Source organism: Camelina sativa, chromosome 4 (assembly GCF_000633955.1).
Source record: "Camelina sativa cultivar DH55 chromosome 4, Cs, whole genome shotgun sequence".
Taxonomy (NCBI): domain Eukaryota; kingdom Viridiplantae; phylum Streptophyta; class Magnoliopsida; order Brassicales; family Brassicaceae; genus Camelina; species Camelina sativa.
This window is the reverse complement of record NC_025688.1, coordinates 29673287-29689814: the sequence shown is the minus strand read 5'-3', so window position 1 is coordinate 29689814 and position 16528 is coordinate 29673287. Positions and strand designations below refer to the sequence as shown.

At 40.0% G+C, this 16528-nt stretch overlaps 7 protein-coding genes and 1 non-coding gene across 8 annotated transcripts in view; 4 read left to right on the top strand and 4 right to left on the bottom strand.

Annotated features, from left to right (window-relative positions):
* LOC104783301 (short-chain dehydrogenase reductase 3c) lies at positions 1698-2653 on the top strand. The gene is made up of 2 exons (XM_010508437.2): positions 1698-1755; positions 1845-2653. The coding sequence occupies exons 1-2, from the start codon at positions 1742-1744 to the stop codon at positions 2602-2604; spliced, it is 774 nt and encodes a 257-aa protein (XP_010506739.1). The 5' UTR covers positions 1698-1741; the 3' UTR covers positions 2605-2653.
* Positions 2978-4841, top strand: LOC104783302. Its single transcript, XM_010508438.2, has 8 exons — positions 2978-3329; positions 3413-3446; positions 3541-3693; positions 3769-3858; positions 3940-4005; positions 4086-4177; positions 4279-4326; positions 4426-4841. The coding sequence occupies exons 1-8, from the start codon at positions 3019-3021 to the stop codon at positions 4586-4588; spliced, it is 957 nt and encodes a 318-aa protein (XP_010506740.1). The 5' UTR covers positions 2978-3018; the 3' UTR covers positions 4589-4841.
* On the bottom strand, positions 4681-5402 carry LOC104783303 (ubiquitin-40S ribosomal protein S27a-2). Its single transcript, XM_010508440.2, has one exon. It carries the CDS (start codon positions 5320-5322, stop codon positions 4849-4851), a length of 474 nt encoding a protein of 157 aa, XP_010506742.1. The 5' UTR covers positions 5323-5402; the 3' UTR covers positions 4681-4848.
* On the bottom strand, positions 5573-5645 carry TRNAA-UGC. Its single transcript has one exon. It is a non-coding gene; the product is annotated as a tRNA-Ala (tRNA).
* LOC104783297 (E3 ubiquitin-protein ligase hel2-like) lies at positions 5744-8883 on the top strand. Its single transcript, XM_010508433.2, has 7 exons — positions 5744-6031; positions 6135-6446; positions 6546-6754; positions 6836-6884; positions 6971-7060; positions 7155-7220; positions 7316-8883. Exons 1-7 carry the CDS (start codon positions 5864-5866, stop codon positions 8642-8644), a joined length of 2223 nt encoding a protein of 740 aa, XP_010506735.1. The 5' UTR covers positions 5744-5863; the 3' UTR covers positions 8645-8883.
* Positions 10260-12138, top strand: LOC104783296 (S-adenosylmethionine synthase 2-like). Its single transcript, XM_010508432.2, has 2 exons — positions 10260-10371; positions 10793-12138. The coding sequence occupies exon 2, from the start codon at positions 10804-10806 to the stop codon at positions 11977-11979; it is 1176 nt and encodes a 391-aa protein (XP_010506734.1). The 5' UTR covers positions 10260-10371; positions 10793-10803; the 3' UTR covers positions 11980-12138.
* On the bottom strand, positions 13848-14551 carry LOC104784451 (squamosa promoter-binding-like protein 1; the record flags this gene model as incomplete). The annotated part of the gene is made up of 1 exon (XM_010509476.1): positions 13848-14551. A coding segment is annotated over one exon (462 nt), but the record flags the coding sequence as incomplete, so codon positions are not given.
* LOC104783295 (squamosa promoter-binding-like protein 1) overlaps positions 13848-16528 on the bottom strand; it is a 16416-nt gene continuing 13735 nt past the window's right edge. Inside the window, exons 7-12 of the mRNA XM_010508431.2 lie at positions 16293-16410; positions 16073-16214; positions 15843-15987; positions 15215-15760; positions 14611-15130; positions 13848-14004 (exon numbers count right to left, since the gene is read on the bottom strand). Coding sequence (XP_010506733.1) covers positions 14696-15130; positions 15215-15760; positions 15843-15987; positions 16073-16214; positions 16293-16410 — 1386 coding nt within the window. The 3' untranslated portion in view covers positions 13848-14004; positions 14611-14695. The remainder of the gene's footprint in view (positions 14005-14610; positions 15131-15214; positions 15761-15842; positions 15988-16072; positions 16215-16292; positions 16411-16528) is intronic.

Here is a 16528-nt window from a genome sequence, read left to right as displayed (position 1 = left end):
AAAAAAACAAGAAGACTCTGCTATAGTGATTTACCATCCAAATTCACAACCTAGCAAGCTCCTTTAGATTTCAGGGTACGTATAAACAAAAGCGGTATCAAAAGAAACGGGAAGACTCTGCTATCAAAATTCACAACCTCCTTTTAACTCCTATCGAAATTTGCTTTCCCCCAAAAGATAAAAATAAACCAAGGAGAAAGAAAACAAGAGAAGAAGAAACAACCTGAGGAATCTGGTCTCGCCAACGATGATGATGGTAGTAGCGTGATTCTCCACCCAAATAGAGAATCTCAGTTCTGTAGTACTTGTACACTGCTGGCAAACTCTGTTTTTTTGCTTCTCTATATTCCCATAACTACAAAATTTGAACCTTTTTAAGAGTTAATTATAATCAACAACCGCAGAACAAAGTAGGAGCAGCAATAAAGAGAGAAGAAGCTTAAAGGTATACCTAGAAGAAGAAGAAGAAGAAGAAGCGAGACTGTTTCGAAAACGCCATCTTTTTTTTTTTTTTTTAATTCGCCCAAGAGCTTTTCGGCTTCTTCGGTTAATAATGTTAAACGGCTCTTTCTCTCTTATATCGCAGAGATAGATGACCGGCGAGCCTCTTTGTGAAAATTAAGACACAATTAGAAAAGAATGCATTTTCTCATGAAATTCGCAGAGCTTATAAAAAAGTTTCCTTTTTAACTCGACGGTTATGTATTTTCTTATTTGGAAAAATATGGAAAGAACGGTCGAGAGATCTGGACCATTTAATTTTATCAGGTTGAGAGATCGGACGGTGATTAATCTAATAATAATCTAAACGGTAAAGTTTGAAAGATTATGTGGGTCCCGTGACGATCTTTTTACCTCTCTGTTATCATTTAATCCTCAATCTTAATTCTGACCACCACTACATATAATTCAATTAATTATACAGCTCCGTGGATTTTAATATAGAAACTGCTATACATATATGTTCAAGAGGTTTGAAGCTATCGGACCTAATTATCATATTAATATGCAACCCACAACAATGTCTTCTTTGATGTTAGTATAAGTCTTGCATATCTTATTTAGAGTGTTTGTGTTCGTTTCTGTTGATCTGTGTTTATGTAGTAATCACACACAAAGTATGCTGTCTCTGGTTAATCGGATACAGAGTAAAAAGACTTCTGACTCATATAACTGGAGAAATAAGAATAATGCATGAAATATAATTAAATTCTTCAGATTAATGAGTTGCAAATTCTTTAGATTAATTCAACATGGTTCGCCGCACGTCTCTATTAAGATTAGCAACCATATTTTAGAAACGGTTTTGTAAACAAACGACATTGCATTTGCATTGTAAAAACGTTTTATTTTTCTTGAATCTAATTTAACATTATATTCAAAACAAAAAAAACAGTGAAATAGGTTTTCTGTACGTAGTTTCTTACTTAACATCACTCGAAGTGAAAGAGCGATGTGAGGAGCGAGGTTATAGTATATTAATGCGGGTGAATGGAGTTTATAGTTTTAAGTATTAAGTAGGACAACGAGCCAGGTGGTCGGTTTGTAGTTTCCACAAATGTCACCACGCTGTTATAAAATGTGTTCAAGTTATCGACCACAAAAGAAAATAAAATATTGAGCAAAGAGGTGACAAGCAATGAACTGTGTAATGCAACTCTTGGTTATAAATCACATATATATACTCGGCTCGACATTATATTACCGCGCGTCTTATATAAATCTTTTGTTATCCCCAACAATGTCGGGACTCAGGCAAGTGTGCTTCATCTACGTATACACGGGATTGTGAATATTTGCATACGTACAATGTTGTTGATTAATTCATTTGCTTATCCATGCAGAAGATTGGATGGTAAGATCGTAATTATAACAGGTGGAGCTAGCGGGATTGGAGCCGAAGCGGCTAGGCTGTTCACGGACCACGGTGCTAAAGTGGTAATCGTTGATGTACAAGAAGAGCTAGGTCAAAACGTAGTCGTTTCAATCGGCAAAGACAAAGCAACTTTTTACCGTTGCGATGTTACAAACGAAGCGGAGGTGGAGAACGCCGTCAACTTCACCGTCGAAAAACACGGAAAGTTAGACGTTCTGTTTAGTAACGCCGGCATATTGGAACCGCTGGAAAGCTTCCTCGACTTTGACATCGAACGGTTTGACCTCACAATGGCGGTCAACGTTCGTGGCGCTGCTGCGTTTATCAAACATGCGGCACGAGCCATGGTGGATAAAGGCACGCGTGGTTCAATCGTATGTACGACCAGCATAACGTCGGAGATAGGTGGTTTGGGACCTCACGGGTACACTGCTTCTAAACACGCGCTTCTCGGCCTGATTAGATCAGCATGTGGAGATTTGGGGAAGTACGGGATTAGAGTAAATGGAGTTGCACCGTACGCGGTGGCCACGCCGATGACTAGCCACGACGAGGAGATGGCGAGGCAGGTGGAGGAGTATTTTGAAAACAAGGGGATTCTCAAGGGCGTGGTGCTTAAAGCTAGCCACGTTGCACAAGTTGCTCTGTTTTTGGCTTCTGATGATTCGGCTTACGTAAGCGGTCAGAATTTTGCGGTCGATGGTGGTTATAGTGTTGTTAAGCCATAATTAAAAGTTAAAGCTGCTTTAATGAATAAAAATGGTGAGTTTTGCATTATTGAGAAAATGTGGTATATATATAAGCATTTATAAAAAGATGAAGAAAATATACAATAAGCAATTAGTTATGTAATTAAGATAGTAATTTTTGATAAATCAAGTGAAAACAATACATTTTACATAGTTTTAGCCTTGTTTTCTTTTTTGGATTTTGCTTTATATATATATAAAATCATGAATATGCTCATGCGTCCTTATTTTTATCTAATTGTCAATTAACACGAGTAACAAACGATCACAACAGCTGGTCGTTTCGCTTCAAAAAAGAAGCCCACCTGCCAAAAACTCCACTCCATGCATAAACAATATTACTCTTCCAAAGAGACTAACCTACTAATTTCCTTCTATAATAATTAGCAAATCATGGCACTGATCGTTTACTGGTATGACTTTATCTGCTTTGCGATAGTCGCAGCTGCGATCGTGGCGTCCTTGTGGTTTCTATTGCGAAGAGAACGAGGCTGCTTAGGAATTGATGATACGGCCTACTATAGCTTTTTACTACTGCATAGATCGAAGGGGCTTGGTTCGGCTCGGTTGTGGACCAGTTGCTGGAGAAGGTTGCATCCAGGATGGCTTCTCTTCACTCGTTCCACCTCTTTTCTCTCCATGGCTGCTTTACTGGCTTGGGACGTCATCAAGTGGGACGCAAGCATCTTCGTCTACTACACAGAGTGAAACTTCTTCTTTTAGTGTTATAACCCAAAAGTCTGATTGTTGTTCATTCGTTGACTAATGTTACTTGGTTTTGTGACAGATGGACTTTCATGCTTGTGATCATCTACTTTGCGGTACGTCGTAACAGCTTAACACTTTCTGAATAAGAGAGTGTTACATATATAAATCCGGACTTTTGCTTAAGGCAGCTCATAAGTTTTTCTGCAGATGGGTATTGTAGCTTCGGTATATGGTTGCTTGATATATTCTAATAAGGAGCTAACACTGGAAACTGGTGAAGATGCGGTTGTAGAAAAGGTCGGAGTTGAATTCAGGCAAAGATTAGGGGTTTATGGTTATTTCATGCAGACAATTTTTCAGGTTAGTGCTGTGTTTAAGATTTTGCATTATACAACATTCATACGAAATAATTCATGCGTCTTGTTTGTGTTGCAGACATGTGCAGGGGCTGTAGTGATGACGGACATTGTGTTTTGGCTAGTTATAGTTCCTAACCTCTCAAATGCTCACTTCGGGTTAAACACAGTAAGAGCATTTCAGCCTCTGATTAAAAAGTCGACTACTAAAGCACCAAACAACTAATCAGATGTATGTATGCTTGACCAGTTGATGATTTGCATGCACACGGCAAATGCAGGCTTTCTCCTGCTTGAAACAGTTCTCAATAGCCTTGTAAGCAAGGCTAACATTAACCAATTCAACGAGCGATATTAAGAAAAGAGCCTGTCATAATCGTTTTGTTCTGGTTTCAGCCCTTCCCTTGGTTTAGAATTGGATATTTCGTTCTATGGAGTTGTCTCTACGTTGTTTTGCAATGGATAATCCACGCATGTGGCTTCACTTGGTAAGCATTGAACTATAACCACATTTATCGCAACCAATCTTAATCTAAACAAAGCAAAGCAATTTATAAGATACATAATGTAAACAATCTATTATTCTCAGGTGGCCATATCCATTCCTCGAGCTCGATAGACCATGGGCTCCAATATGGTATTCACCTTCCACAATCTTATCTAATCAAGTTATCTTATAAACGTTTCAAAGTTTGTGAACTGTACAAATAAACTAACATCAAAAACATAATCTCAGGTACTTGTGTATGGCAATTATTCACATCCCTTGCTATGGAGCTTATGCAGCAATCGTAATAGCCAAGAACTCATGCTTCACCTATCTATTCCCAAATGCTTTTGTAAAATCATATAATCCTAATCTATTCATAAAACCAAACACAGCAATATCTGTAATCTGAAGATTTGATTGTATGATCAATCACGGAATAAGATTTGAAAGCAATTTGAATAACAGTACAGAATTAGAGAGAGAGAGAGAGAGAGCATAATATCCATAACAAAAGACCTAGATATGAAATTCAGAACCAAAGATGTTCAACATAAGATCCATAACAACAAAAAAAAACACAGTTCCAAAATAAAATAAAAAAAGCAGTATCGAATTCAAAAGATAGGAATAAGAGAGAGAGAGAGAGAGAGAGAGATGATAAATTCAAATTCATTCCTGAGCTCCTTCTTTCTGGTAAACGTAAGTGAGACCACACTTACCACAGTAGTGACGGTCGAAATGGCTAGCCATGAAAGTCCCAGCACCACAGGTAGCGTTAGGGCACTCCTTCCTCAGACGCTGAACCTTGCCAGAGCCATCAACCTTGTAGAACTGGAGAACAGCGAGCTTGACCTTCCTGTGCTTGTGCTTGATCTTCTTAGGTTTGGTGTAGGTCTTCTTCTTCCTCTTCTTGGCACCACCACGTAGACGAAGGACAAGGTGAAGCGTTGATTCCTTCTGGATGTTGTAGTCCGCTAAGGTTCTTCCGTCCTCGAGCTGCTTTCCGGCGAAAATCAATCGCTGCTGGTCCGGTGGGATTCCTTCCTTGTCTTGGATCTTCGCCTTCACATTGTCGATGGTGTCAGATGACTCCACCTCGAGTGTGATCGTCTTCCCCGTTAGGGTTTTCACGAAGATCTGCATCTTTCTTTTTGCTTCTCTCGCTTTTTTAGCCAAACGGCGGAAGAAAAGTTTCTAATGCTTTGTATGTGGTGAAATGAAATAAAGGGTGTGAGAAACTAGGGTTTTTTTTTTTTGGAGGAGTTCGCTTTTTAAATTACCTATTTACCCTTCTTCTGAAAAAAACGTAAATGGGTCTTACATTAAGCAAATTTGGGCTTAGGTTGAATTATCTATTGGGCCTGAGAAAGTCGTGGTTTTTTAAAAAAGAATTTGGAGCTGCGGGGGATCGAACCCCGTGCCTCTCGCATGCAAAGCGAGCGCTCTACCATTTGAGCTACAACCCCAAGCTGTTGTTCTCTTCTTAATAGTAATATGTATTTATACGACATGTGTTTGTCTTTAGTCTCTTTATTTACTTTTTTTTTTCTCAGCAATCTCTCTCTCTCTCTCCCTGGTGGTGTTTTCTGGGTTTCTCACAGTCACAGCGGTGATTTCATCAAAGGAAAGGAGACCAAAACAAAAACACAGGTGTAGAGTAGTGAGAGTGAGTGTATTCAAATTCATGGATGATAGTTGCGCCGTTTGCGCGGAGAGTCTCGAATGGGTTGCTTACGGATCTTGTGGTCACAGAGAGGTTTGCTCAACTTGCGTCGTTCGTCTTCGCTTCATTTTCAGTGATACTCGCTGTTGTATCTGCAAAACCGAATGCCCCATCGTCTTCGTTACAAAGGTTAGTTTTTTTTTTTTTTTTCTTTTCTCCCTTTTTTTAAATCTGTCACTAAAAGTTTGTAACTTTGCTGCTTGGAATCTCTTGGGGTCACATTTTTTGCCAGGCTTTGGGTGATGATTATACCAAGACGATTAGTGATTTCTCGACTACGTTTCCATCAGTACCAAAGGAAGGTCGTGTAGGATCTTTCTGGTATCATGAAGAAACCAAAGTTTTCTTTGATGACTTGAATCAGTACATCAAGGTTAAGGCAATGTGCAGACTCTCTTGTACTTCCTGTGACGAGACAAAGAAGGTCCAACCAAAGAAAGGACCTAAACATCGTCTGCGGTTTAAGAGCGTTGAGCAGTTGAAAGATCATTTGAACCATCAGCACAAGTTGCATATGTGCAGTTTATGTCTTGTAGGTCGTAAGGTCAGGATCCTGAAATTAAAAAACCTCTTATTAGGTGTAAAGATATCTCTCTGCTTAACGATTTCTCATGATAAAGTTTAATGCTTTTTGTTTTGACAGGTATTCATTTGTGAGCAGAAGTTGTTTACTAAGGCACAGCTGAATCAGCATATAAGTAGTGGTGACTCGGAAGTGGATGGTAATGAGAGTGAAAGAGGAGGTTTCACTGGTCATCCTATGTGTGAGTTCTGTAAGCGTCCATTCTATGGTGATAATGAGCTGTACACTCATATGTCTAGAGAGCACTACACTTGTCATATATGCCAAAGGTAAATGAAATTTGTATTTGCGAGAGTTATGAATTTAATTGACCTCGAAATGATTTCATTTGCTTCAATTTGGCTATGCAGGCTGAAGCCGGGACAATATGAATATTATGGCAACTATGATAATTTGGAGGTATGGATGTTATCTTATGTTATGTTGTTGCTGCATTGGGTTCTGACTCCTTGACGGTTTATGTTCCTCACTTGTTTTTGCTACAGGTTCATTTCCGAACTGACCATTTCCTATGTGAAGACGAAACCTGCCTTGCTAAGAAGTTCGTGGTTTTCCAATTCGAAGCTGAGTTGAAAGTAAACAACTTTTCTTTTATTATCACTGTTTGTTATGCTTTTCTCTATGTTGACACACAACGATGCTTAAAGGATCACTTGCATTTGTTTGTAGAGGCATAATTCTATTGATCATGGAGGTAGTAGAATGTCTCGGTCTCAACAAAGCACAGCACTACAGGCATGTATCATTTTCAGACTACAACTTTTGCTAAGTTCTTTCTGTTTTCTATCTTTTGGTTTGCTTGATTGTTTTAATATATGGTTCTGTTTCAGATACAATCCAGTTTCCAATACCAAAACAGTCACCGTCGAAGACGCCGATCATCCTATCGCGAGCCTAGTTTTGCAGCTCTGGAATCTCAAGCATCTTATGCCATTAACGAAGGTAGTACTCATCTTCAACATGTGGGGAGCTCTGGAGGTTCACGTCTTGGAGAATATTCTTTTCCTCCACTCTCTGTGCAAGCAAACCGAGGCCCAACAAGGTTTGGACAGAACTCAGAGAGTTTACTTGGTAACACCATGACTACTCGTCTAAGACATCAAACAAATAGAAGTGCAACTTCTGGTTCTTCTCGAGCTTGGCCAGCGTTAAATCGACGCCCGACACAAGCATCGATTACAAGCAGTGTACAATCTTCTGGTGCTTCTGCTCAGTCCCATTCTAGGAACCATGGAAGAGTTGAAATGACTAGAACACTTGCTTCTGCAATTCCACAGGATGCTCGTAATGAACATACCACAGTTGGTGGCTGCTCATCTGGTTCTTCGCCGAGTTCTGGCAATGCAAAAAGGAATAACCATCACTTGTCTTCAACCCCTAAAATGTCTAATACAAGGTCACTGGAGCAGCATTCTCATTCCAATTCTCCAATTTCCGCTGCGCAGAATCGCAGGTCACCATCCACCAATGGAAATGCAGCGAACATCCTAGTAGCACAAGGTGTTTCTTCTGATGTACAGCCTGACAATAAAAGTTTGGTTGAAAAAATACGTGCCAGCCTTGGACACGACGAAGAGTTATTCATGGCCTTCAAGGATACATCAGGAAAGTATCGTCATGGTACCATCGATGCAAGAACTTACTTGGAATATGTGAATGGTTATGGTTTGTCTTACTTAGTTGTAGACTTGGCTAGATTATGCCCTGACCCTCAGAGGCAGAAGGAACTCATTGATACCCACAATGCGTGTTTGAGAGGAGGAAATAAAGGGAAAGCTGTGAAGGTTGAAAGTAGCAGTGACTCCAAGGGAGATAGGTTTGTGGATACAATGAGGAAGTTGCAATTATCTGACAAGTCTCAGGATGAAGACAAAGACAAGGATGCATACCGCCCAGATAAAGGCAAAACAAAAGTGAATTCTTCATCTGCTGGGGTGGGATTAGGAGGTAACACAGACAACCAACGTAAGAAAACTTCGAAGTTTCTGAGAACACGTCTAGGCGAGAAATCAATGGCAGCAGTACTAGATATTAGGAATTCTAACCCGGAGCCTGAACCAGAATCAAAGAACGAGAACCCCAAAAGGAGCCAGAACTCTCCTGGTGGATTGCCACTTCGCGGTGCTTGGCGAAGAGGAAGTGCAAAACTCTTTATCTAGTAACAGAAATCCTTTTGTCTTTTGCTCTCTCAGGAAGATGGACAAATGATGGCCTTTTGCGGGAAATATAAGTTAGAAACGAGGTGGTAGTAGGAAATGATTTTGCACATGTGAACCCAGTCTAAGGATCATAAACTTAGAAGTGTTGTGTCTTTTGATGTAATGCCAAGGTTATGTATCTTGTTACATTTTATGTATTGGATTTGGATCGGTTCAAGAAAAGTAATAAAAAGAACAATGCGGAATGGTAACCATTAGAAGAACAAAAAAGAAAAAGAATAAAAAGAATAATGCGGAATGGAATAAACAGTTTTTGAGGAATAAAATGAAAATCTGCAGAGAATAAACAAAATAGTAATTGGTAAACAAACAATAAAAATATTTTTAAAATATATTAAATATTAAATAAATTTAATTTCAATTGTAATACTAATATTATTCTAATGTATATATAATAAATTTTTCAAATAGAGCCTTAAGATTAGTTTAGCATAAAATTCCTATCAAAAATATTTTTTTTGTCAATATATTGTGAAAATATGAAAGTTTTTATATTACAAAATTGAAATTTTATTAATAAACATATTTTTTTATTTATTTTAAAATAAAAAACGAGTTTGAATATTTGTTTTTTTTTGTTCCACATCAATTTTGAGGAGGAACATTTTTGTTCTATTGTTCCTTATTTTTTTAAGAATATAGATGAATGTAGGAGAAAAAATATTACTTTTAAATGGTAAAAAAGTTGTGGAATAGAGAGGAATGTGATATTCCTTCTCGTTCTTTTCCTAAATTTTGGTCAATTGAAGCCTTAATCTTGTTATACTTGCTACATTAAAGAAAAATATCATAATTTTTGGATCTATAAAAACGGTGAGCTATAAATTGAGACTTGAATTAAGTCATGATTATGTGGTGACTGGTGAGCTAAAAACCCCACTAATCAAAGTAATCACACCAACCGTATGCCCTGTATGTCACAACGACATGGTTCAATGTCAAATTCCCGGGTTATTCACAACATATTCGGTTTAGGATACGGTTTGGTTGGTGGTTAGGCGAAAAAGATACTAGTACTTATTTTGTTTATTGGTGTGACGTGCTGACTCATGGGTTAATCATTCTATGCCGTCAAGCTGAAAAAACCGGCTGGGGGGTTGGTGATTGACCGCACCGGTAGTCCCCAAAAAAAAAAAGAGATGCAAATAAGAAGGAATTGGTAAATGTCATTCTCTATCACCAACTACCGCAGATCTCAACCGTTGAGTTGTTGCATCCAACGACTGGGATTCACCAGAAGCATAAGTAATTTCAGTAGATTCACAAATCCAACCAATAACAATCTGCTTCTTTTGGAGCTTTTTATTATTTAAAAAAAAAAATGAATTACACGAAGAATTAAAACTATGATTTAGAAATTATTCAACGAATTACAATAAAATTAAATTAAATTAACTAATACACAAAGTACATGATTTTGGTTTGGATAATTAAAATGGAAATAGAATTCCACTAGAAAATATCCATCCGACCGATTCAGCCAGTAACCAGTTACACTTAAGGTAAAAAAAAACCAAAGAGAGAGAAAAAAAAGGGTTGTATAAAAGGAAGACGTGCAGTGGCGTCAAAGGGTTGTGTCTGTCCTGTGCTTTGTGCTTCTGCTTCTGCTTCTTGCTCTGTGTGTCGGCTGCTTCCCAGATTTGCTCTTCCTCTCTCTCTCCCCATAGGTCTTCTTCTCTCTTTCTCACCCTTTTTTTTTTATCCAGATCTGTGTTTTATACTTTGATCTCTCTCTCTCTTCGTTTTTAGATTTTTTTGGTCTCTGTTTCCACTTTGAAGTCACTGATCTTTGATTTTTTCTTAAGGCTTACACTCTAAATTTTATTATTCTACTGTACCTTTCCACTAGACGTTAATTTACACTTTTTCCAATAGATAGATTCTCTGTTAAATCTAATCTAATGCAAAAATTAGGTTTTTTTTTTTTTTTTAATTCCTTGATTCGTTTTTTCAATGCAAAATTTTACTAGTTACGACTCCTCTTTTTGATTTAGTAGTTCGATTATTTTTTTAATTGGAAGTATTATAAAGTGCGTAAATTGGATTGTTTTTGAATCATTCTTGTGATGATGATCTTTGTGGTGGCAGGCTTGTAAGCTATGGAATCGTTTCTATTTACATCCGAGTCTGTGAACGAGGGACACCCAGACAAACTCTGCGACCAGGTTTCAGATGCAGTCCTTGACGCTTGCCTCGAGCAAGACCCTGAGAGCAAAGTTGCATGTGAGACTTGTACCAAAACCAACATGGTCATGGTTTTTGGAGAGATCACCACTAAGGCTAAAGTTGACTACGAGAAGATCGTCCGTGACACTTGCCGTGCCATTGGTTTCGTCTCCGCCGATGTTGGTCTTGATGCTGACAACTGCAAAGTTCTTGTCAACATTGAGGAGCAAAGCCCTGACATTGCTCAGGGTGTTCATGGTCACTTCACCAAACGCCCTGAAGAGATTGGTGCTGGTGATCAAGGTCACATGTTTGGGTACGCCACTGATGAGACTCCTGAGCTTATGCCTTTGAGTCATGTTTTGGCCACCAAGCTCGGTGCTCGTCTCACTGAGGTCAGGAAGAACGGTAATTGCCCTTGGGTTAGACCTGATGGGAAGACTCAAGTCACTGTTGAGTACTACAATGAGAACGGCGCTATGGTCCCTGTCCGTGTTCACACTGTTCTTATCTCTACCCAACACGATGAGACTGTCACCAACGATGAGATCGCCCGTGACCTCAAGGAGCATGTCATCAAGCCTGTGATTCCCGAGAAGTACCTCGACGAGAAAACCATCTTTCACCTTAACCCATCTGGCAGATTTGTCATTGGTGGGCCACACGGGGACGCTGGTCTTACTGGACGCAAGATCATCATTGACACTTACGGTGGTTGGGGAGCTCACGGTGGTGGTGCATTCTCGGGGAAAGACCCATCGAAAGTGGATAGAAGCGGTGCTTACATAGCTAGACAGGCAGCCAAGAGCATTGTAGCCAGCGACCTAGCACGCAGGGCGCTTGTTCAGGTCTCTTACGCCATTGGTGTCCCCGAGCCATTGTCTGTATTTGTTGATACATATGGAACTGGCAAGATTCCAGACAAGGAGATTCTCAAGATTGTGAAGGAGAACTTCGATTTCAGGCCAGGCATGATGACCATTAACCTTGACCTCACGAGAGGTGGCAATGGGAGGTTCTTGAAGACTGCAGCATACGGACACTTTGGTAGGGAAGATCCTGACTTTACCTGGGAGGTTGTTAAGCCTCTTAAGGCAGACAAGACTTAAGACAGTCTGCTTATCGTTTAAACTACGTTTTATCTTGTTTGAAACTCTGAAATCGTTTGTGGTTTTCAGTCTCAGTCTGGTTTGTGTTCTTTAAATTATTATTATCATGTAATGTACTCTTTGTTTCTGATATTGTTTGTCATCTGGTGATCCTTCTAATTTTAAACAAGATAATCATTGACCGTTGAATCTTTGAATGGTGTAAAACAATTAAACAAATAGGAAGGGACAAGAAGTTTCTTGGTTTCTTCTACCTCATCAGAAAGAGATATTTTACTTGAGCCAGAGGAAAGAAAGACATCTTAATTTCTTCTCTGTTCTTGAAAGATAAAACTTATATCCAACACATTCTTTGTTCTCACTCAATTTCTTATCCATGTCGGAGATAGTGGAGCCTATCCTTATCTCCGCGAATGATCTAGGAGTTCAAGTGATCAAAGCAGCGGACGAAGCAACCATCTTCAAGAAGGAGTGCGACGAGGTCAAGATCAAGGTACAGAAGCTCTTAGAACTGCTTGAGAAGACGTTTAACGCTAGCTCCAACCTCTGCGAATTTCCGACCCACTACGTCATCTCGAAAGCAGAGACTGTGCTTCACAAGTCTCTCTCTTTGTTCAACAAGTGCACGCCAAAACTAAGGAATCGTGTCTTGTTAATCGTCCGCGTTTCCACTTTCCCAGAGATGCTGACTGGGCTTGAAAGATCCATCAGTGATGTCTTGTGGCTTCTCAAAGTCTCCACTCCTCCGGAAGATGGTGAACGAGAGTTGCTTGGTCTCCCAGCATCCGCCATGAACGACCCAATCCTGTTCATGGTCTACGAACTTATGGCGATTCTCTACACGGGAACAACTGATGAGTCCTGTGAAGCAGCTACGTCGATGAGAACACTGGCCAGTGAGAACCCTAGATACGCAGAGATCATGATCCGGAATGGATTGTGTTCCGTATTCGTTAAGATTCTGAAACACGGGTCGATGAGGGCTCAAGCAGAGGTGGCTTGTACCATATCAGTGTTGGTTGAGAGCTTCCCCGAGAGCCAAAACGTTTTTGCACAATACGACGTGATTCAGCTCCTGTTAAGCCTTTTGGTGGCTGGGAAGACTCCGGAGCTGGAAGGCTCCTCGCACGTGAAGGCAATGGCAGCAAAAGCTCTGAGTGAGCTGGCCAAAGGAAATTCTACTATCTGCAAAAGCATCACCGATTCAAAAAGGTTCTTGCGTTTTGCAGATTTGATTCAGATAGAAGACAGAGAAGTTAAATACAACTCTGTGATGATATTACTAGAGATCACTGCTGTGGCAGAGCAAAACTATGGCTTGAGACGTTCAGCTTTTAACTTCAAATCTCTCGTTTTCAAGGCCATCGTTAATCAGATTCATAAACTCATTGAAGAAAATGGAGATACGGTTCTACTTATACCATACATCAGATTAATTGGGAGCCTTGCACGAGCATTTCGAGCGTCTGATACACTAATGGTTGAGAAATTAGTGAAGCTCCTTGGCCATCAAGATTCCAAGGTTTTAAAAGAAGCAGTTGTAGCAGTCACTAAATTCGTTACCCCGTGTAATTACTTGCACAAAGATCATTCAAAAGCAGTAGTAGAAGCTGGAGGAGCAAGGAAACTTGTTGACCTATGTTACCTTGGTTGTGAGATTCGGATTCCAGCTTTAGAGCTTCTGCTCTGCATTGCATTAGATGTACCAGACAATGAAGAAGTCATGAAAGCGTTGGAATGGGCTCCCAAGTCATAAATGAATTTGTGAAGTACGTTATTATGCACCGAAAGCTTCAAAAGTGTGGATCCAAGTTTCTTAGCAGAATGTTCTGTTAAACCAAAAAAAAGCGGAAACAAAGAGAGAAGGCTAGAACAAGAACGTCTCCATTGTTAAATTACAAGAAGAAACAAATTATTCTGTCAAACAAAAAATATACTAATCAGAGAGAGGATTCTCAAGTTCGAGAGAGAAAGGAGAGGCTTTTACACACAACAACAACAACAATCTTCTACATGTCTATATATCTTATTATACTCATATAGTTACAACATATAGAAATCACGCCTTTATGGGTTTATATAAGTAATATTTATATTCTTCAAAGTAGACTTAGCTTGTTCCATAGTCCAATAACTCCCACCTGAACGGTTGAAACACATAGAGTACTTCCGGACAACTCTTGAAGAGAAGTGCCACGCAGACGCACACAGCAGCAATCGCCACCATCGACAACATAGCCGGTCTGTACGCTACAGACCTACGTGCTGTCCCATACACCAGTTTATGGTCACAGAGCTTGCATGGAAGCTGGTTAATCTGTGTGATCTCCAAGGCGGAAGTCACTGGACCTGACTTTGGTTCTTTCTGCTCTCTGTCTGCGAAAGAAACAGGGATGTTGACCACAACGTGATCTTCAGTTGCTGACTTTTTATTGATCTTGCGTTGAATCAAGTGGATGTATGAGAAGTGGCCGCGTAAGCGTGCATAGTCTTCTGGTGTGAAGCCTGTGCTGTCTCGAGATGTCTTCCACGCTTTAATCCCCACCTGAAACAGATGCAAAAAGATAAGCGTTTAGCTCAGAGAACCAAATTTCATGACCGAAAAAAAAGGAGGGAAAATANTCTATATATCTTATTATACTCATATAGTTACAACATATAGAAATCACGCCTTTATGGGTTTATATAAGTAATATTTATATTCTTCAAAGTAGACTTAGCTTGTTCCATAGTCCAATAACTCCCACCTGAACGGTTGAAACACATAGAGTACTTCCGGACAACTCTTGAAGAGAAGTGCCACGCAGACGCACACAGCAGCAATCGCCACCATCGACAACATAGCCGGTCTGTACGCTACAGACCTACGTGCTGTCCCATACACCAGTTTATGGTCACAGAGCTTGCATGGAAGCTCGTTAATCTGTGTGATCTCCAAGGCGGAAGTCACTGGACCTGACTTTGGTTCTTTCTGCTCTCTGTCTGCGAAAGAAACAGGGATGTTGACCACAACGTGATCTTCAGTTGCTGACTTTTTATTGATCTTGCGTTGAATCAAGTGGATGTATGAGAAGTGGCCGCGTAAGCGTGCATAGTCTTCTGGTGTGAAGCCTGTGCTGTCTCGAGATGTCTTCCACGCTTTAATCCCCACCTGAAACAGATGCAAAAAGATAAGCGTTTAGCTCAGAGAACCAAATTTCATGACCGAAAAAAAAGGAGGGAAAATAAAAGTCACCATTGCAGGGTCTTCTGTTAGGGCATCCAACACATCTTCTGAACCGTCTTTACCGGCTGCAATATGAAGAGGTGTTAAACCGGCTGGACCAGCAGCATCGGGTCTAAACAAGCTGTTCCTTTGCTGCTTTGGAACGTATCTCAAAAGCATTTCAACCAAGGGCCTAGAGTTTTTCCTCACGGCTCTGTGAAGAAGGCACAATTCAGATAGTGTGGCATTCGACGAGGAAGAAAAATCACCAACAGCTCCATCAAAGAACATGTTTAATAGCTTTCTGATCACAGCACACCACTCTCGATCCACTGAGAACTCGATTAGCCACTGGAATCGTATTAATGGGAAAACGTCTGGATTTGGATCTGATTCCCCAAGCTTACTTCTGTGAAGAAGCCAACCGATTTCATGAATGAAGTCCATAGCTTCCTTAGCAGAATCAGTTCCAGTGAACTCTAAAGTGGTTTCAAGTATACGGATTTCAGAACAAACATCATCGTCTTCAACCACTAAGAAAGGGAAGAAGCTGCTGCTGAGTCCTTGGTCTTCAATCTGGAACAATCATCAAGCAAGCTATGAGTCTCATGAATAAACATGAATCAATGACCAGAGTAGAAATACAGAAAGTGCTCACCTCCATGAATCCTCGACCACTAGTTATAGGGATATCACAAGAAAAGTTGACACACTCAACATTCCCATTATTCTCCTTGAGATCATCCTCCTCCTCGTGTGCTGTTTCCTGAATCAAGTATTTTCCTTCTACAGCACAAAGTAACCTGTGAAAAAGATTGAAAGACAATTAGGCGTCAAGGAAGAAGAAAAAGAAGACAAGAAAAGCCAAAATTCTAAAGAAAACAAAACCTTGTGCCACGTCGACGGAGATTGATGCCTTTAACCGTAAACTGAGCTTTTCCCGTTGCAGCTACAGCAAGCGGTTTAACGCTAATGATGTGGCTATAATCATGACTTTTAAGAGGTAAGGAAGTGTCGACAACAACCTGACCTGCAACCCCAGGATTGACGATAAATACTCAGAAATCCAGAGAAGTATGCACAAGGTGAAAGTATACTCAAAACTAACCGTTATATACAAATGCAAGTTGGTTTTGAACCCTAACATAAATCCATCCAGTTGTCCACAAGGGATCATCAGAGAGATCTAGAAGCTTCCTTAAGCTAAAACCAAGATCGTCTGACAGCTGCCAAGTAAAAAAATAAAGAGAATACACCTTCAGGAGTCTGGAACTTTACAGAAGACCAGGTGAAATGACAAAAAGAAGTTATAAAGTAAGCTTACTTCTTCCCAAGCAGTTTCAG